Here is a 21,632-nt window from a genome sequence, read left to right as displayed (position 1 = left end):
CTCATTAATGCACTTTGTTTTCAAGAGATATGTAAGCTAGTTGACAGATTTTAAGGAATAAAATAATTCCTTCTTTACCTAATCTAAATGTGTTAAACAGCAAAGGTGTAGCTCGATGAATAGCAATGCAATCTAAATGAGATTTTAATAGTTTGGATACTTTACAGATTTCTTACAAATTTAGTTAAAAGATAAAGGAGACTTTTAGTAGCTCTCAATTTATACTTGCTGTTCAAGACAGGCTAATTTTAAAGACAGAAAAAGCACATTTTATGAGCTGATTAATGAATATCCAGTGACAAGACAGACAGCTTACAGTCTGACACATGAAACAATTCATTAGGGATAAAATAAGCAGTAAAATACAAAAAGCTGCGCAACTTTAAGGCTTCCACATGTTTGTCTAAAAATAAATATTTTGAATTTTGAAAGCCTGGAAGGAAATCAATATATTGGAAAACTGATTTCCATTTGAAGCTTATTGCTTTTGGTGTTCAATACGCAAACATAATAAAAAAAGTGTTACAGAATTTATTTTTTTAAAGATATGTATGAAAAAAATTATATTTAGTATTTACATTTCAGTATAATCTGAAAACATTTCTACAATGCATTTTTCTATTTGTAAAACCTCACCAATATTCTGTTTTGACAGTACAAAAATTAATATACTACCTTTCCTCTCAGAACGTTTCTTACGCCTCCTTTTATAGCGACGCCTCACAATGCTGAAGAAGGTCCCCATGTTCAAAGTCCCAGTTAGCAGAGATGCCATGCAGGCTAAGTGCTACAATCCAGTCAGCTCAGGTTGTCAGAGTGCTAAATCTCACTCTGTCTCAAAAACTCACTGTGTTACCACAGTGATTTATTTCAGCAAGCCATAGAAGCAATGAGAACAGTTAACTCTTGTGTTAACATGTCAGCACTACAAACTCTCCTTGTCTATTCAAGGTCCATTCATCAAACTGCAGGATTAACTGCACAGTACACTAAACACTGCAGTTCATTCCTACTATCCGCAAGAGGCACATGTGACAATTAACCCTTACAGATTGTTTTGAAAATGAGAGAGCAAGGAGGGACAGGTTTATGAAACTGAACATATATTTCCAGAGATGAGGACACCAACACCACACCAACTAGTTACAGTCTGTCTTTTCCTTTCACCGTTATAAAATGGAAATAACCTGTATCACTGTTACAGTAAAATTAAGCAAGAAAACACAAAAGATAAGGTTCCAACAGCAAGGTTAACTCAGACTGTACCTCTTCCTTTATATTTTGTAGCAATTATCTGAACAATATATTAAAGGTATAATGTGGCAAGAAAAACAAAAATACTACATGATAGGTACAAGCAACATATTAAGGTTCCTGCATGAATCTTCATTTTGACTCTTGTTGACTCATTTTAACTGTTCCAACTTAATGTAGCACTAGTGTAGTTTTAGCTTTCCACTTTATATACCACACACAGATATTTATATATATATGCTTATATTTTACACAGGTAAATATGCATATATTATATGTATATATGGATAGCTGTAAAAAAACTGGTTACCTACCTTTAGTAAGTGTTGTTCTTCAAGATGTGTTGCTCGTGTCCATTCCAAGTAGGTGTCTGTCCGCCGTGTGCACAGTCACCAGAAGGTTTTTCCATAGCGGTACCCATTGGGTCAGCTGTGGAGCCCCCTGCAGTTGAGCCTTCATGGAGGTGTGTATAGGACTCTTTGCTTAGGGGTCGGCCCCAGCTGTCCCTGTCTTTCTTTCTGGTTGGCCACCTCCACCACCAGAGTACCTGGTTGAGGATGGGTAAACAAGTACTCATACTCCTTGGAGGGCACAAAATATATCCTCTCTACCCTTTCGCCATGGAGGGAATTGAGACGGGTGTTTGCCGCAACACCTTAGTGGTTATGGATAGTCTAAATGAGGGGCAAAGCCACCCTTGAAGGACCTTCAGGGACAGAATATCCACCTTAGGGTCAGTCTCCTGAGACCTCCTCCACGTGCATGCTCAAGTTTTGAGCTATCCTCCTGAGCAACTCTTGGTGTGCCCTGGTGTCCATGGCAGGCAGCGTGGTGGTACCCACCACCGCTTCATCTGGGGAGGATGAGGAGGATGCCTGCGGGGGCACCGAGTCTTCCTGTCCCTCTGGTTCGTGGGGATCCCCTTGTGTTGCAATGCCCTGTGTGGTGCAGGGGGTGGTGCTGTTTCCCGGGCCTGAACCCCTCTAGGTACTGACCCCAGTGCCAGGTCCCACAGTGGTCTCAGTGCCAACCTGCGTGTCCATCTCCTGCCCTTGCAGAGGTTCCCAGGCTACTGAAGTCGATGATGGAGGGACCCATGCCTCCGAAGGCACTGATGGTGGTAGGCCCAAGGGGCCCACTAGGGCCATTGAGCCAGCGCCTGCCACCGTGGAAGCCAGGACATCATGGGTAGCAGCTGCCCTTCCTGTTGCCTCGAGTGGTACCAGGAACAGTGCCGGCTTCCCCTACAGGCGACTACACCTCCAAGTCCGATGAGGACTCCGACCTTGGCGACTTTGCAGAGCGAGACAGTGCCAGGGAGCAGTGCCGAGGTGAGGATGAGCAGTGCCTCAGCAGCAGCAGCTTGCCCCAAAGTAGCACGGTGCCTCTTTGTGGCACCAGTGCCGGTGACTCACCGTCACCAGAATAAGCTCCCTAGCTGCCCCAAAAGTGTCTGGTATAGAAGGAAGGTCTATGTCCTCCTTCTGACTCTCCTGCACCAGGGAGTCCACTAAAACCAGACGCAACAGACCTTCCTGTGAGGCTGGAGTCAACATGCTGGCTGAGTTGGAGCTGGGGCAGGGTGTCCCAGCACGGGACACTCCCCACTGGTGCCTCCTCTCTCCACTACTTTAATGGAAGAGCGACCGCTCTCTATTTTCTTCTTCTTGTGCAGCACCGGTGAATGGGAGTGGTGCCAGGCACTCGCACTGGAAGAGGTCTTTGGCGCTGGGGAATGGCGGTGCCGAGGGTCCCTGCAGCCAGAGTCCTTTCTCGGCACCATGGTTTCTCTTACCAAGGCTGGCGTGCTCCACACCAAAGTACTGGACTTCGGGTCAGATACCGCCTGGGGACGAAACTAACTAGACTATTTGAACTAACTCTAAGATTTTAACTATTTACAGATAACAATGAGAAAAAAGTCCACTGGGGATCACTTGCTGTTAGCAAGAGAGAAGCTGCTCCAAGGACCATCGCTGGCAGTAAGAAAGAACTGAAGAGGCGGTGGGTCGGCAGAGACCTATATACACCTCCATGAAGACGCGACTCCAGGGGGCTTCACAGCTGACCCGCTGGGTAACACTAGGGGAAAAACCTTCCGGCGACCGTGCACATGGCGTGCACACACCTACTTGGAATTGACATGAGCAATCACTCGAAGAACATAATATAAACATGACTGTGTATACAGACACTTTGTTTTACATAGATGGATTAACACACAGATTCTAACTTCTGAGTGTTGGACATTGCAACATTAACATTGTTTATAAAAAGGCTAGAAAATTACATACACTGAAGAAAACAGGGTTTATAGCATATGAAACTATACTGAACCCCCACGCCTGGTAATTCAACAAGGTTGACAACAGGCCCTATATCCACATTAGACTAAAGGAATAACTAGTAGCAACAGTAAACTGTTATCCTCTACATAGACCAAACACAACAGGGGCAGATAACATATGCTATCAGAGGGATTATGTAAGACCCCTTGTATTCTACCACACAGTGAGACTAAATTCTGCTGTGGCTGCCCAACATTTTCCTGTCACATTATTCTGTCACTATGAAATACGTGTCATTCCCATCCTTCTCCCCGACACACACACACAACTACAGATCATAGTTTTCTGATAAGGTAAGCTTTGGCCAACTGGTAGCCAACATGTTACCAAAAATGAGCACAAAAATGAATTCATGACTTAAGGAATTGAAAAAGTGTATTTTGATAGCTAGTCGGGCATGCACTTTCAAATGAAGTTTTCTTTTACGGTGCATTCTCTCACTGGCATCTTCAAATTTTCCTAAAACTTTGATAAAAATTATTCGGGCTCAAGTTGAGTGGGTAAACAATCATGCAATTCCCCCCCCCCCAAGGCTGCAGTCTTGTTCTCCAGAATCTAAATTTTTTGTTATTAATCATGAAGTCTCTAACCCTTATGGCTGAGAAGGAAGCTTTCAAACTAAGTGAATGTAACTAACATAGTGATGTCTGCCTGGGTCTGCAGAAAGCCAAAAACCAGTACTAAGAGAAGTGTGAACTTTCCCATTTCTCTCAATGGAGCATTAACTTGTATGCCCAGTGATGACTATTTAAATATGAGCACTTCATTATTTCACTGCTGATCAAAGACTGTAAGAAATGACAGGTTTCAGAGTAGCAGCCGTGTTAGTCTGTATCCGCAAAAAGAAAAGGAGTACTTGTGGCACCTTAGAGACTAACAAATTTATTTGAGCATAAGCTTTCGTGAACTACAGCTCACTTCATCGGATGTATTCAGTGGAAAATACAGTGGGGAGATTTTATATACACAGAGAACATGAAACAGTGGGTGTTATCATACAGACTGTAACAAGAGTGATCAGGTAAGGTGAGGTATTACGAGCAGGAGAGCGGGGGGAAAAAACCTTTTGTAGTGAAAATCAAGCTGGGCCATTTCCAGCAGTTGACAAGAACGTCTGAGGAACAGTGACGGGGGGAGGAGGGGAATAAGCATGGAGAAATACTTTTACTTTGTGTAATGACCCATCCACTCCCAGTCTTTATTCAAGCCTAAGTTAATTGTATCCAGTTTGCAAATTAATTCCAATTCAGCAGTCTCTCGTTGGAGTCTGTTTTTGAAGTCTTTTTGTTGAAGAATTGCCACTTTTAGGTCTGTTATCGAGTGACCAAAGAGACTGAAGTGTTCTCCAACTGGTTTTTGAATGTTATAATTCTTGATGTCTGATTTGTGTCCATTTATTCTTTTATGTAGAGACTATCCAGTTTGGCAGAGGGGCATTGCTGGTACATGATGGCATATATCACATTGGTAGATGTGCAGGTGAAGGAGCCTCTGATAGTGTGGCTGCTGTGATTAGGCCCTATGATGGTGTCCCCTGAATGGATATGTGAACACAGTTGGCAATGGGCTTTGTTGCAAGGATAGGTTCCTGGGTTAGTGGTTCTGTTGTGTGGTTGCTGGTGAGTATTTGCTTCAGGTTGGGGGGCTGTCTGTAATCAAGGACTGGCCTGTCTCCCAAGATCTGTGAGAGTGATGGGTCGTTCTTCAGGATAGGTTGTAGATCCTTGATGATGTGTTGGAGAGGTTTTAGTTGGGGGCTGAAGGGGACGGCTAGTGGCGTTCTGTTTTCTTTGTTGGGCCTGTCCTGTAGAAGGTGACTTCTGGGTACTCTCCTGGCTCTGTCAATTTGTTTCTTCACTTCAGCAGGTGAGTATTGTAGTTGTAAGAATGCTTGATAGAGATCTTGTAGGTGTTTGTCTCTGTCTGAGGGGTTGGAGCAAATGTGGTTGTATCATAGAGCTTGGCTGTAGACAATGGACAATACAACCCCCCTCCCCCCGCCCCGTTCCTCAGACATTCTTGTCAACTGCTGGAAATGGCCCACCTTGATTATCACTACAAAAGGTTTTTTCCCCCCCGCTCTCCTGCTCGTAATACCTCACCTTACCTGATCACTCTCATTACAGTGTAACAGCCATTGTTTCATGTTCTCTGTGTATATAAAATCTCCCCACTGTATTTTCCACTGAATGCATCCAATGAAGTGAGTTGTAGCTCACGAAAGCTTATGCTCAAATAAATGTGTTAGTCTCTAAGGTGCCACAAGTACTCCTTTTCTTTTTGTAAGAAATGAGAGGAACAATCTACTCTAAGAGTTCTCATTTTGGTGCAACACACGGATGATGCATGGGAAGCAACCACCACACTTCCCCACCACACTCCCAACTAAATCCTACAGCCAAAATGCTAGAGGAGCCCAGAAGCACATCTGAGTCCCCATCAAGGAGAAGTCAAGTCACAGAACACAGAAAGACATCCAAGACATCCTCTAAAATGACCAGGTCCATTCCAGTACAAAGTGAGTAGTCGGAGTAGTTATCAATGGTTTGCTGTCAAACTGCAAGAGCGCAGCTACTGTCGTCCTGCAGAGGTCAGTCCTGGGTCCAGTACTAGTCAATAATTTCATTAATTACTTGGATAATGGAGCAGAGAGTATGCTTATAAAATGTGCAGAGGACACCAAGCTGAGAGGGGATGCAAGCATTTTGGAGAATAGGATTAGAATTCAAAATGACCTTGACAAATAAGAGAATTAGTCTCAAATCAACATGATGAAATTCAATAGCAATAAGTGCAAAGTACTACACTTAGAAAGGAAAAAATCAAATGCACAACTACAAAATGGGGACTAACTGCTAGGTGCTGCTGAAAGGGATCTGAGCGTTATGGTGCACCACAAATTGAATATGAGCCAACAATATACTGCAGTTGTGAAAAGGCTAATATTCTGAGGTGTATTAACGGAATTGTTGTATGTAAGATATGGGGGGTCCTGCGCTACTTGGCAATGGTGAGGCCTCAGCTGGAGTACTGTGTCCAATTCTGGATGCCACACTTTAGCAAACATGAGGACAAGCTGAAGAGAGTCCAGAGGAGAGCAACAAAATGGTAAGAGATTTAGAAAACCTGACTTATGAGCAAAGGTGAAAAAAAAAACTAAGCATGTTAAGTCCTGAGAAAAGAAGACAGAAGAGGGACTTGGTAAGTCTTCGGCTACGTTGACAGCCATTATAAAAAGGATGGTGATCAATCGTTCTTGTCTATCTTTAATGGACATGGAGAAGGAATAGGCTTAATCTGCAGCAAGATTTAGGTTAGATATTAGGCAAAAGCTTCCCAACTATAAGGGCAGTTAAGCACAGGAATAGGTTTCCAAGGGAGGTTGTAGAATTCCCATCATTGGAGGCTTTTAAGGACAGGTTGGACAAACACCTGTCAGGGATGGTCTAGGTTTACTAGGTCCTGACTCAGTGCAGGGGGCTGGACTTGATGACTTATCAAGGTCCCTCCCAGCCCTACATTTCTATGATTGTAGGGCAGCAGAGGCCTGGTCTTCTCTGGTGGTAAGATAGGGACGGGTAGTTTTCTTTCTGACTGCAGGGGCTGCTGCTTCCCCCTCTGCTAAATGCAGCCTGCAGGCTCAGGCAGACATCATGCATTGGTTACATTCCATTTACATTCTCAAGTTTTTTCCTGCACAGTCTTGAGGACTAGAAACACTCCCATGTCCCTTATTTAAAAAAAGTAGGGGGATGTGTTACTCAGAATAGGAAAAATATATTTACCTTCTTATAACTCAAAAGGGTTAACTTAATTTTCTCATACACTGAACAACAACAATCAATTTAAAAGTATGTCAGTAGTCGCTTACCTGGAGAGCAAGGAAGATAGCTAAAGTCTGTATGGACCTGAGGAGGATTAAACCATTCAGAAATGCGGAAGAGGAAAAACTATTTAGGAGAATGGGAATTCCTGCTTCAATTCACAGAAGATGGATACTATAACAGTGTTTGGGAGATCCTCTTCTCCTAAAATGATCACAGCAATAGGAATCTGGAAAAGAAAAGAAGTTACTCACCTTGTGCAGTAACAATGGTTCTTTGAGATGTGCGTCTACTGTTGGTGTATCTGCACCCCTGCTCCTCTAATTGGAGATTTTAGGTTGCAGTGTCCGTTTGGCCCGCGCATGTGCCCTCATGGTTTCCCTCGAGGCGATCTAGCGCTGCATGGGTGAACCTCAGTTCCTTCTCTATCACAGAGACCCTTATCGGGAACTCCGAAGTAGAGGGGAGGAGGGAGGGCTATGGAGCACCCATAGGGACACATCTCGTAGAACAATCGTTACTGCATAAGTGAGTAACTTCTTCAAGTAGTGTTCCTATGGTTGCTTCACTGTAGGTGACTTCACAGCAGCATCTTTTATGGAGGACTGCAGCTTCGGAGTGGGGTCTATTATTGAAGACAGTACTATGGAGCCGAAGATGGCATTAGAGGCTGAGTCTCCAGTGATCTCATGGGCAGAGGCCCAGGTCGCTGCTCTGCAAATTTCCAAGATGGGAACATTTTTAAGAAACACCACTGAGCTAGAAACTGATCTTGTGGAGTGCGTGCAGGTTCCCAACAGGAGCAGCAGATTGCGCACCTGGTAACAGTGATTAATACTACCAGAGACCCATTTGGAGAGTTTTTGAGCCAACATTGCAGAATCTTTGGATCTTTCTGCGAATGAAAGGAAGAGTTTAGGAGACTTCCGAAGTCCTTAGTCTTGTCCAAATAAAATGCTAGGGTTCTTCTTACATCTAGCGTATATAGAATTGCCTCCCTGTTGTTATAATGAGGTTTTTGGAAAAAATGGGAAGATGGATTAGTTGATTCATATGAAAGGTGGGGAGCCTACTTTATGGAGAAACTTGGGATTTGGCCTCAATGTGACTTTGTCTTTAAAAAAGACCATGAAGGGCAGGTATGCCATCAGGGACACTATTTCTCCTATCAACCTGAGGTAATGGCAACTAGAAATGCTTTCCTGGGCTCTGAGCTTGCAAGCTTGTCCCCCTCCCAGCCACGGGGGGAGGGAAAGGGGAAAACAGTGTTCACCACCTCCTTCCTGTAAGTGGCTGCCCCACACCATGGGGAGTAGAGAGTGAGGGTGAGTACAGGCAGCCCAGATGTGCCTACATTTAAGGTGCAATATAGGCACAGTACAGTACAGTATTTGCTGGTTTGTTTTGTTGGTGGTCGGGTTTTTTGGTCTCCGCTGCTGCCTGATTGCTTACTTCCAGTTCCCCATGGTGTCCGGTTGACCAGTCAGTCCGTAACTCTGGTGTTCGTATCTTTGAGGAACTATTGCATAATTATTCTTATGACACAGAAAAAGGAAGAGGCCTTCCTCTGTAGCATGGGGCACGGGTCACTTGCTGGAGGATTCTCTGCTCCTTGAGGTCTTTAAACTACAATTTGAGGACTTCAATAGCACAGATATAGGTGTGAGGTTTTTTTTTGTAGGAGTGGTGGGTGAAATTCTGTGGCCTGCGTTGTGCAGGAGGTCAGACTAGATGATCATAATGGTCCCTTCTGACCTAAATATCTATGAATCTATGAATCTATGAAGAGAAGTACCTACTCCATTCGAGGCCAAAGGCGGTTGAGAAGGAACTGAGGGCAATTCACCTGCACAGTACTAGATAACCTCGAGGCAAACCATGCGGGAGGGAGGGCACATGAGCAGGCCGAATGGATGCCGCTACCTAAAATTTCCAATTAGAGGAGCAGGGGCACAGATGCACCTATAGTGGAGCACCCATCGGGACATTACACGAAGAACAAGAACTTAGCAGAAAAAAGGACCCAGCCCTTCTGTCCACATGAGAAAACAGTACCATTTTATTTGGGAGAGAAAAGAGCCCCCTTTCTTCTCAGCTCCTGCATTTTCTTTTCCTTTCTCCACTCTGCTCTCAGTGATATGAACTGCAGACAAAGTCTCTGAGAGCTCAAGACTAGGTCAAGCTGGCTCCACCCCAGCCTCAGGCCTCCCTCCCTCCTGAAGGCTCAGCTCTACCTTGGAGAGACAACTCAGTCCCATCCACAGCTTTCAGGCTTGTCTCTGCACATATGACAGTGAAACACTAGCAGAAAGTTTGAATTTCTCTAAAATCTCTGAAAAGTTGATTTTACCGTTCTACATAGAAAAAGGGCAACTTCACATGAAAGCTGAGAGGCCCATAAAGATTATATAGCCTTATACATCACCACTAATAATAGAGACTCTGGAAATGGAACTTAAGTTTGACAAATCTGTTGTTTCATGAACCAAAATATAATCTTACTCCCCCACAACTGTATTCACTCTGCAACACTAAATGGAACAAACAGCCATGATTTATTTTAGTCGGTAAATATAAAACTGATTATTTATTTGTAGTTACAGTCACACGCAGAGGACCCATTGTGTAAATTACTGTAAAAACACAGGTTTCAGAGTAACAGCCGTGTTAGTCTGTATTCGCAAAAAGAAAAGGAGTACTTGTGGCACCTTAGAGACTAACCAATTTATTTGAGCATGAGCTTTCGTGAGCTACAGCTCACTTCATCGGATGCATACTGTGGAAACTGCAGCAGACTTTATATACACACAGAGAATATGAAACAATACCTCCTCCCACCCCACTGTCCTGCTGGTAATAGCTTATCTAAAGTGATCATCAAGTTGGGCCATTTCCAGCACAAATCCAGGTTTTCTCACCCTCCACCCCCCCACACAAATTCACTCTCCTGCTGGTGACAGCCCATCCAAAGTGACAACTCTCTACACAATGTGCATGATAATCAAGTTGGGCCATTTCCTGCACAAATCCAGGTTCAGACAGTTGTGCCCTAAACACCTTCTCAGGCAGTTTGAGCTAAACCCACAGAGGACTTCAAATACCACAAGAGAGATACTAAATATTGCTGTATTCAATGAGGAGCTAGTGCAAAGTGGGAGATACATTGCATGGTCTGCTGCATTCTGTCCCAACTGGCACGTTTGCAGGGCTGTTGGCTTCATTTTTAAGTAGGAGTTACAAAACCATAATCTTTAGTAACATTTACCAGTTGGGTATCCTTATTAGCCTTTCCTTTGGTTAGTAAATATATATATTGTACAGTCTTGAAGGAACTACTGTAATCTTGCATATTTATTGTTTGACTTGCCCCTACGTTCAAGGAGTTAGATTGCCCAATGCTCCAACCAAAATCAGACCAGACAAAGGCAAATCTAGAGTGCTCAATTTGAAAGCGCTTTGCAAACAGTTAAAGCCTCTAGCACATCTCTCTGCTTCTCAGCTGCAGACTTGAAGCCCACACAATCAGAGCACTCAACTAGGAAATTGGGGAATGCCCTTACTCCACGCAACGGCAGCAAGGTTGGAGTTTTGTTACACAATGTACACAGCCTTTCCATCTTGTAAGCATGAGCCATGACAAATCAGCAGAAAAAGGCCAAACAGCTAAGGCAGTCACACCCCAGGGCTAAAGTTTTGACCTGCTAAGGAACCATAATAGTGCAGATAATAAACACAAACAATTAACCCTTACCCAATCAGAAAAAAGTAAAATACCTAACTAGGGGAAAAACAAACTGATTAAGAAACAGGCAATAAAACTGTCAAGACACACATTTAACTGTGGTAAGGCAGCCCTCTTTCTCTTCTTGCTATGCGTTTCAGAAAAGGGTCTCCTATCTCTTGGGGACCTTCCCATGGACCCTAACAATGCCACCACTGATTTTGTTGCTTTCTTCCCTGTGTAGGCAGTTCAGAGCCCACCTACAGGATTACTCCCATACAACCCCTTTTGCCTTTATTTCTAAGCAAATTTACTGAACCCAAGCCACTGCCTCTTCCGCCCTTAGACAAACTGCCGCCGGACAGTGGCCTCCTTCTCTATTCTGTAGAGATGTGGGCTTGAATTCTCAACTTCCTGGTGCAACAGGTGGTTTCTTGAATTCTCAGTTGTGTTTCTCCTGGGTTCTCATCCCTTAGGTTTCCATCCTATCCTTTAGCCCAGTGATCCCAATAAGCCCTCTGCCCTCCAGATCAGACTTCTTGATGCTTTTCAAACAAATCAACCTGCCTATTCCTTCTCAAAAATGGGACTACGTGTTCTCCTCCCGGTATGTCCACATCCAAAACTGGACAGGTGAGTTATATCCTATCCTATACCTGCACTGCCCAGCCAAGTTGATCCTAAGGAAGAAATTCTGTATCAAAACTTCCAGATCCATCTTCCAGTACTTTCAGCAGGGCATCTTTCCTGAAGAATGCTTACCCTCATCACAATACTTGCATTTTACACTGGGAAGTTCTCATTTTTATTCTGAAACCCCCACCGCCCTGCCCCTTGACCTGTCTTTTACCTAAAAGCTTTTACCTAAAACTGGGAGCCAAAATTGGGTTACTGCTCTGCAACCATCCTCTTCTGAATCTGGTTCTTGGACATCACAGAACTAGCAATATATAAAACCTTGATTTCTGCCCCTTTCTCCTAGGATCCAGGGCCAAACACCCACACAAATCTGCTCAACCTAAGAGGCTGGATATTGAGTCAAGTTTCTTCATAGCAGAGAATCTTCTCCTATGAGGTTGAATGTTTCCTGCTTAAGCATACAGATAACAGAGTTTGCTCTCATTTGCTTTATACTAGCACCAATCTAGCTCCTTTGCACAAGACACTGAAAGTACATGTGGTAAGAGACAGTTCCTACTTCAATGAGTTCACAGACTAACACACAAGACAGACAAAAGGCAGGAAGTAATATCCCCATATTATAGATGGAAACTGAGAGACACAGTAAACGACTTGCTCAGGGTCATACAGAAAATCTAAACACAGATTTAGAAATTTAGTCCAAGTCTTGTAGGTCCCATTCCAGTGCCTTAACCTTATACTTAGTGAGGCGGGTTTTTCTCCCCCACAACAGAAGATTTCATTAGACAGCGGTAGTGACCATAAAGGAATGATACAGGAAAATATTTCGTAAATCACCCTTTGCCCAAAATTGAATGATTTATATTTAATAGCTGCTCTCTTCTAGAGATCTTTTCTAGCACAAGAATAATTTTTTTCACTCAAGTTGTCAATTACTCAATTTCAACATTATACTTCTCTTACACATATCACTTACAAGACAATCTTACATCCAGATCTGTAGCTACTACTGAGGACATGTACTATACTAGTACAAAGAAAACTTTGAATATGTTACTGTTGTTACCCATTGTTGAAAAAAGTTTATATATATACATATAAAGATTCTTCTGCCCTGTGTCTTCAGGTGCAACTGCAACTGTTCTCCTCAGTAACAGACTGTTTGTAAAAGTCGTACTTCTTGAATAAAAAAATAAAACTGAAAACTAGACTAAAAATCCTCTTTACGCAAAGCAGTAATAAGTTTAGAAAAAAGGAATATTGAATCTATATTTAATACTAATCTTATGGTAAAGTACTAGAATACTCACTTTTGCCATCTGTAAAATAGGGATAATATTACTGACCTCTTTGTAAAGCACTCTGAGATCTATGAAAGAAAAGCAAAAAAGAAAAGGTGGTGTTATTCAAGCAAGAACATAGGTGGGCATGGATCAGCATCTCCCCATCAGTACCCAGCATGCACCGGGGAAGCTAATGATCCAACCAGCAGACCAAATTCGGTGATTAATCCTGATTATGCACAACATGCCTCAGGTGGTACAAGCTCTAAGAAGCAGCAAGAACATACATTACAATCCTTGGTTCTAAATCGGGTTTCATTTTACTGTCAGTATCAAGATGTACTGGGTTAGATTCTTACATCATTTACAGTAACACTGAAGTTAGTCTGAATTTACACAAGTGTAACTAAGATCAGAATATGGCCCACTGAATTTTCTTCCCTAACACAACAATGTATATGTTGGGCCGGAGTCTCAATAGGTGTAAATGGACATCACGCCACAGGCTTCCCCAACTGACAACCCAGCCCGTTATTGACCTGCATTATTTGAGGAGGAAGAACACACAGTAAATCTTCCCAACACCATATTTTTTTTTCTTTATTGAAAGTCTGAGTAATTTAAAAATCTATCAGCATAGCAAAACAAACGGTACCCTAATTATGTTAAATTTGTGTGCCATGAACTGCAGATTACATCTAATGGTTCATCAGCTCTCTTGTTGTATGTTAATTTATTTCAGATCCATTTCTCAGAAGAGTTCCCATAATTTAAGTTATTTCCTAAATTTGTATCTTTACTACAACCTGGCTCCTGGGTACATTTACATTGCCTCATTTTGGCTTAGGAGAAGGTGAGGAAAAAAAACAGTTACCTTCTCGTAACTGTTCTTCGAAATGTGTTGCTCATGTCCATTTCAGTTAGGTGTGTGCACACTGCATGCACAGTCATTGAAAGGTTTTTCCCCTAGCAGCACCCGTTGGGTCAGCTGTGGAGCCCCCTGGAGTTGCGCCTTCATGGCAGTGAAGATAGGACTCTGCCAACTCACTGCCTTTTCAGTTTCTTCTTGCCGGCTACTCCGACAGAGGGGAAGGCAGGTGTGTCTTGGAATGGACATGAGAAACACATCTCGAAGAGCAACAGTTACGAGAAGGTGAGTAACCATTTTTTCTTCTTCGAGTGCTTGTTCATGTCCACTCCCATCAGGTGACTCCCAAGCCCTAACTAGGAGGTGGGGTCGGAGTTTATGGAATTACAGATTGAAGCACCACTCTGCTGAATACCACATCGTCCCTGGCATGCTGGGTAATAGCATAGTGAGAGGTGAAAGAGAACCATTCTGCAAATCTTCTGAATCAGTACCTGGACCAGGAACGCTACCAAGGAGGCCTGCACTCTTGTGGAATATGCAGTTAGTACAGGGGCCGGTACTTTTGCCAGATCATAGCATGCTCAGATACAGGACGTGAGCCATGATGAAATTCTCTGTGACAACACCAGGAAGCCTTTCATTCTATCTGCAACTGCCACAAACAACTGGTTCGACTTACGGAACGGCTTCATGCATTCAATATAAAAGACCAGTGCTCGTCAAACATCCAAGGAGTGTAGTCTTTGTTCCCAACTATCTGCGTGAGGCTTAGAGTAAAAGACCAGTAGAAAAATGTCCTAATTGGCATGGAATTGGGAGACAACCTTTGGAAGGAAGGTCAGATGAGGCCTAAGTTGCACCTTGTCCTTATAAAAAAACATATAAGGAGGGATGGGGCCCTAAGCTCAGTCACTCTCTTTGCTGATGTTATGGAGACCAGAAATGACACCTTCCATGATAGGTAGAGCAATGAACAAGTCACTAGGGGCTTGAAGGGCAGGGGGGAGGGCATTCGTCTGGACAGGACCAGATTACGGTCCCGAATGGGGATTGGTTGTCTAACCTGCGGGTATAGTCTGTCAAGACCCTTCAGAAAACGACTGCCCATGAGGTTGGCAAATACTGAACGGCCAGTCGCTCATGGATGAAATGCCAAAATGGCCACCAGGTGGACCTTGAGAGATGATACCAAGAGGCCCTACTGTTTCAAATGTAGTAGGTAGTCTAAAATGAAAAGTATAGGTGCCAGCATCAGGAGAGCGTGAACTTGAGAACACCAGGTTGAGAATCTTTTCCACTTGGCTAGGTAGGTGGCCTTGGTAGAAGGTTTCCTACTGCCAGGTAGGACCTCCCTAACAGCCTCAGAGCACATTAGCTCTGTCGGGATTAACCAAGAAACTTGTAAGCGGTGAGGTGAAGAGACTTGAGGCTGCGATGATGAAGGCGGCTGCGGTCTGGGAAGCAGGGGCAATGAGATTGGGGTGTCCACCAATAGCTCCAGGAGCATGGCATTCCAGTGCTGGTGAGGCCAGGCTGGTGCTATCAGAATGACCACAGCCCTTTCCCAGCAGATCTTGAGCAGAACCTTGTGGATGAGTGGAAACGTCAGGAAGGGAGGAGGAACGCATCCACAAGGGAGCCCAGACTATCATTCTGGAAGGAACAGAACTGTAGGCATTTTCTGTTGCTCTTTGTGGAGAACAAGTTGATTCGGGGAACGCCCCAACTTTGAAAAATATTGTTCACCAAGTCAGGCAAATAGACCACTCGTGATTGTGAAAGGATCTGCTGAGATAGTCCGCCAACTCGTTCTGAGAACCTGGGAGATAGGATGCTTCCAGGTGAATTGAGTGGGCTATGCAGAAGTCCCATAGCTTGAGGGCTTCCCGACACAGGGGGGAGGAATGAGCTCTACCCTGCTTGTTTATATAAAACATTGCAGTTGTGTTGTCTGTCATCACCTCTGCGCATTTCCCTTAGAAGTGGGCCTGGAAGGTCTGGCATGCCAGGCAGACCACTCTCAGCTCCTTGACATTGATGTGGAGTGAGAGTTCATCTTGGGAACAGAAACCTCGAGTCTGAAGGTCTCCCAGGTGAGCACCCCACCCCAATGCTTACGCATCTGTCACCAGAGACAGGGAGGGCTGGGGCTTGGCAAAGGGGACTCCCGCGCGTACCTTCTGTGGGTTGAGCCACCAGTGGAAAGATTCAAGAACTGACACTGGGATGGTGACCATCTTGTCCAAACTGTCACACCCTGGCCAATAGGCTGATGCCAGCCAGGCCTGGAGAGGTCTGAGCCTCAGCCTTGCATGCTGTACCACATACGTACACGCTGCCATGTGACCAAGGAGTTTCGAGCAATTCCTCGCTGTGATGGTGGGGTACTGCTTGAATCTTTGTATGTTGTCTGTCATTTTGACCCGAGTCTCACACTGCTCCAATAAACTCTATCCTCTGCATAGGGGATAGGGTTGATTTGTGCTCGTTGAGAAGGAGACCCAGCCTGCCTAAGGTAGATCTTACCAAATTGACATGGAGTTCCACTTGATTGGCCCCTGAGCAGCCAGTTGCCGAGGTACAGAAATACCTGCACCTGCCTTCATCGCAGGAAGGCAGCTACGACTGCAATGCATTTGGTAAACACTTGAGGGGCCGTTGACAGACCAAAAGAGCACTGCAAATTGGTAATGGTTGTAGTTGACCACGAACCTGAGAAAACGTCTGTGGGCTGGAATTAGAGAGATGTGGAAGTACGCATCCTTGAGGTCAAGGATGGGTATCAGTCTACCAGATCCAGAGGTGGAATGATTGCATTTAGAGAGACCACGTGGAAGCTCAACTTCTTCATGAATCTGATGAGACCTTCCAGACAGAGGATGGGTCTGAGAGCCCCTTTGGCTTTGGGGATTAGGGGAGGGGAACTGGGAGAGAAGAGGTGGGCAGGAGGCGGAGCGGGGGCAAGAACAGGTGGGGTGGGGTGGGGCCTGGCGGGAAGGGGTGGATTGGGGGCAGAGCCTGGGGTTGAGCACCCCCCAGCACTTTGGAAAGTCGGCGCCTGTGCCTGATGCGCTCTACTATTGATAGGGGGGTGGCCCAGAGGATGAAGACCCCGCTACCGCTTCGTCCAGTGAGGACAACAAAGTAGCCAGAGGCGATACCGGGTCCTCTTGGCCTCCGGCTCCCTCGACTCGTCCTGCTCGGTGCTGTGCTTCTTGGCGCTGACTGCGGCCTCGGTGCCAGTCGTGGACCCAGGACCTGGACAAGGCTCCGTGCCGTTCACCTAAGCTGTTTCAGAGCCCTGAGGGGTGGGATGGTCCCTGGCTGGCAGGGGCACACATCCTTCCGATACCTCAAACTGGGAACCTTTAGAGTGTGTGCCCTGGACCAATGGTAGGTCCATGGGGGTCCAGAATGGTCATGGTGCAGGCCCCTGCCACTGCACCTGCCGCGGCACCATCCTCGCATCCTGCCTGTGTCTGCGGCGGTCTGATCGGTGCCGGCTGCGCCGCGAATAGCAGGACTCCATCTCTAAGTCTGATGACTGGGACATAGAGCACGAAGACTAGGGTAACCAGATATCCTGATTTCATAGGGACAGTCCCGATATTTGGGGCCTTTTCTTATACAGAGGCCTATTACCTCCAACCCCCATCCCGATTTTTCACACTTGCTATCTAGTCAGCCTAGCGAAGACCACAGCGGTGCCGAGTGGGACGGTGCCAGAGAACACTGCCATGGGGAGTGGTGCTGCGAGGACAGTGTTGGGGAACGATGCCGCAGGGATTGGTGCCATGGGGACGGCGAGCAGCGCCTCATCATTGCGGTCTTGCCTCTGGACGGTGCTGCGCATTGCAGCGCTAGAGGTTTATCCTGGCTGACGGGACTGTGGAGCCATCATGGCAATCAAGTCCCTGGCCACTTCAAATGTGTCTGGGGTGGAAGGCAGCTCCAGCTTCTCCCCTGGCACTCTCAAGCAGGGGAGTCCAACGGCACTGGACTTGACAGACCCCCTTGCAAGTCCAAAAGGTGCCGGCTCCTGCAAGACTGGCGCTGAGTGCCCATGCATGGGATGCACCCTGGTGGCACTGTCCAACCTGGCCGCTCTAGATGTTGGCGAACGCCCTCTGTCCACCTTCTTGTGCCACTTATGTGGCACCAGAGAATGCGAGCAGTGCTGTGCTGTCTACGCATGCTTCAGCGCCAGGGAGTGTTCGTGCTGAGGATCTCTATGGCCGGAGTCCTTCAAAGAAGCATAGAATATCAGGGTTGGAAGGGACCTCAGGAGGTCATCTAGTCCAACCCCCTGCTCAAAGCAAGACCAATCCCCAATTAAATCATCCCAGCCAGGGCTTTGTCAGCCTGACCTTAAAAACTTCTAAGGAAGGAGATTCCACCTCCCTAGGTAATGCATTCCAGTGCTTCACCACCCTCCTAGTGAAAAGGTTTTTCCTAATATCCAGCCTAAACCTCCCCCACTGCAACTTGAGACCATTACTCCTTGTTCTGTCATCTGGTACCACCGAGAACAGCCAAGCTCCACCCTCTTTGGAACCCCCTTTCAGGTAGTTGAAAGCAGCTATCAAATCCCCCCTCATTCTTCTCTTCTGCAGACTAAACAATCCCAGTTCCCTCAGCCTCTCGTCATAAGTCATGTGTTCCAGTCCCCTAATCATTTTTATTGCCCTCCGCTGGAATGGAGGCCGGAGCACTCTGCACAGAGGTGCTTGGTGCCGGCTCCTGCCAGCCTGGAGCCATCTGGGGATGGAGGGCTGCTTCCATCAGGATCTGCTTCAGCCTGAAGTCCCATTCTTTTTTTGTCCATGGGTGGAACCCTTTACAGGTCTTGAACCAATCTGTTTGATGCACCTCCCCCAGGCACTTGAGGCAAGAGTCGTGGGGGTCGCCCATTGGCACGGGCTTGTGGCAGGTTCCACAGGGTTTAAACCCTTGGAATTGAGGCATGCCCCGAACCCCAACAGTGGAGACAAACTGGGGTGGGGGAAGGCCTCCCACTCCTAGCTAACTAACTAAGTAACTTACACTAACTAAACTATTTACAGAAAGCTCAATTACAATCACTAGGGGAAGCATTTGCTAAGGCAAGCGACCACAGTTCCAACAACTGTCACTGGTGGTAAGAAGGAACTGAAGAGACGGCAGGTCAGCAGGGTCCTATATTCACCGCCATAAAGGTGTCACTCTAGGGGGCTCCACAGCTGACCCGATGAGGGCTGCTAGGGGTAAAACCTTCCAACGACTGTGCACACACACCTAATTGGAATCGACATGAACAAGCACTCGAAGAAGAATAAGAACAGGCCCTATGTACAGTTTTCACAAGATCAAGAGATCTGTAATAAGATACATAAGATTTACTGCTTGAGATGTCACTTTATACAAAGACTAACTTAACTTTAGTTTAAATATTAAGTACATAACATAAATTAAGCTCTATTTGTTTTGCTTAACAGTATACATCAAGTTTCTAAATTCCAATGAAAGTACTTGTACAACATTTTCTTATCTCCAGTTTCCAGTTAGACAAAAGTTTTATTGTTGCTTATGCCATTACATAAGGTAAATTAAGCTTTTATCACAGCTACCATTATAAGCCTTATTGTTCACACTTTCTCAAATATTCAAATAAATTCTTTTGGGGCTGAAATTTGGAAGGGTGCCTCTGGGGCCAAAGCCGAATGTGTAGAACTTCCGTGATATCAAATAGAATAGGAGGTGCTAGAACAGTGGTTCTCAACTCTGGTCCACCGCTTGTTCAGGGAAAGCCCCTGGCAGGTCGGGCAGGTTTGTTTACCTGCCGCTTCTGCAGGTTCGGCCGATGGCAGCTCCCACTGGCCGCGGTTTGCTGTTCCAGGCCAATGGGGGATGCGGGAAGCGGCGTGGGCCGAGGGATGTGCTGGCCACCCTTCCTGCAGCCCCCATTGGCCTGGAGTGGCGAACTGTGGCCAGTGGAAGCAGCGATCGACCAAACCTGTGGACACAGCAGGTAAACAAACCAGGCCGGCGCACCAGGGGCTTTCTCTGAACAAGCGGTGGACCAGAGTTGAGAAACACTGTGCTGGAGCTACGGTTCAGCTATGGTTCCACAGTATTTCAGCAGGTATTGTTTGAAAAATATGAATTTGTTTTACTTAAGCTTAACACAGTATTTGGAGTGCAGACTTGAAACATAGATAAGTGGAGAACCCTGACCCCACAGTAGTGCCATTCATTGAGTTTAGGCGCAACTCAAGAATGGGGGGAATAGTTGGGGAGCAGGCTGGAAAGACAGCTATGCTTGACAGCCGAAGTATTGCCTGGCTTGTGAGAGGTCCTCAAGCTTCTCAGAGATCACTAGCTAAAGCATGTCACCTAAAAAGAATGACAAATACCTCAGGACAGAAGGATTTAAACACTCAGCCAGCTCTTCGTGTTATAGCATTAATGAGGTTTATATAGTCCTATATCATCCAGTTTACTTCTCTCTTTCCTGGATTGGAAATTACACACACACAGCATAAATAAGGCCTGTGGGTTGGTATGCAGAAGAGCAGGGAATGACAAAACACACAAATAATCAGGATGGGGTCAAATATTGATATTGATAAAGTCCTGACTACATAATCCTCTTAAATGCATGTCAAATAATCCCTCCTATTAGACCTGTCTCCCCTTCTCTATCTGTTTTCCTAGATCTCTTCCCATCCTCTCTCATTACTTCCCCTTATCCATTTGTATTACAGTAGCATCTCAAGGTCCCAACTGAGACAAGACAATGGCTGGGATGAGAAAAGAACCACAGACTGGTAAAGTAACTTGTGTAAATTCACACAGCAGGTCAGTGACTGAGCTAGAAGTAGAATCCAGGTCCCCCAAATCCCAGTCCAGTGTCCAATCCATTAAACCACTCTCATTTTTCCCCTAGTTCACTACCCAGATTTCATCGCGCCCTTACATAGCTGGCAACACATGGAAGTTTGTCAGGGCAGTTATCTTAATAAGGGACTGACTTGGGTCCCTTGACTGTTCTATGTGCATTCTGGCAGTTTCTGAATTACTTTCTTTTTAGGTGAGAAAAACCACCCAGAACTCACCTTGCTGACTACTGTTTTCAGGTAGAGTTTAGGTCCTTTCACTTATAAAACCCTAAATGGCTTGGAATCTACCTAACACAGACTGCCTCTCTCCATTGCTGCAACACTGTTAGCATGGGTGTTCAAGCTCCTACAGTTAGGAGAGAGGTGTTGGCAGGCCATTCTCTTTGGGACCTGAACATTGGAATTCATTCCACATTCTCCTTTGTCCAAAACAGTCCAAATCCACTGACTTTGGGGAAACATTCTATGACAGGTTGTGGGTTATGTCTGTCACAAACTGAATTCCATTTTGTTTGGTGAATGCCATTTTCAATTATACCCTTCACCTTGTACTGTAACCTCCATCTTGGGTTAAGACACCCAGGTGGTGTCGAAAGCCAGTCAAATCTTGACAGGGTCTATTCTGGATGTTGTGTGCTCAGGGTAGGGGATGGGACACTTGACAAGTACCAACAATGAGATAGCTAACAAGGACCAGCAACAATGAATGACTCTTTTCTACTGGAACACTGGGTGTTCTCCTAGCAGTGCCATTGCCTTTGAATGGCTCAACGACCAATGCAATTCTTTGGGACAATGGACTCTACACAGA

General features: G+C 45.4%; 1 protein-coding gene across 3 annotated transcripts in view; it reads right to left on the bottom strand.

Moving 5' to 3' along the window:
• Window positions 1-21,632, bottom strand: part of ADARB1 (adenosine deaminase RNA specific B1) — a 259,164-nt gene that overhangs the window by 123,241 nt on the left and 114,291 nt on the right. The window contains exon 3 of one of the 3 annotated variants that reach the window (XM_077830584.1): window positions 13,136-13,158. Coding sequence is in view for 1 of the 3 variants with exons in the window: in XM_077830586.1 (XP_077686712.1) it covers window positions 676-775 (100 nt within the window). In the remaining 2 variants the exon portion in view is untranslated. Of the gene's footprint in view, window positions 1-675; window positions 1,665-7,473; window positions 7,614-13,135; window positions 13,159-21,632 lie in introns of those variants that run through there. The other 2 variants (XM_077830585.1, XM_077830586.1) reach the window with 2 other exon arrangements.

Source organism: Eretmochelys imbricata, chromosome 11 (genome assembly GCF_965152235.1).
Source record: "Eretmochelys imbricata isolate rEreImb1 chromosome 11, rEreImb1.hap1, whole genome shotgun sequence".
Taxonomy (NCBI): domain Eukaryota; kingdom Metazoa; phylum Chordata; order Testudines; family Cheloniidae; genus Eretmochelys; species Eretmochelys imbricata.
The sequence above is the reverse complement of the archived record's forward strand: the minus strand, read 5'-3'. Positions and strand labels throughout refer to the sequence as shown.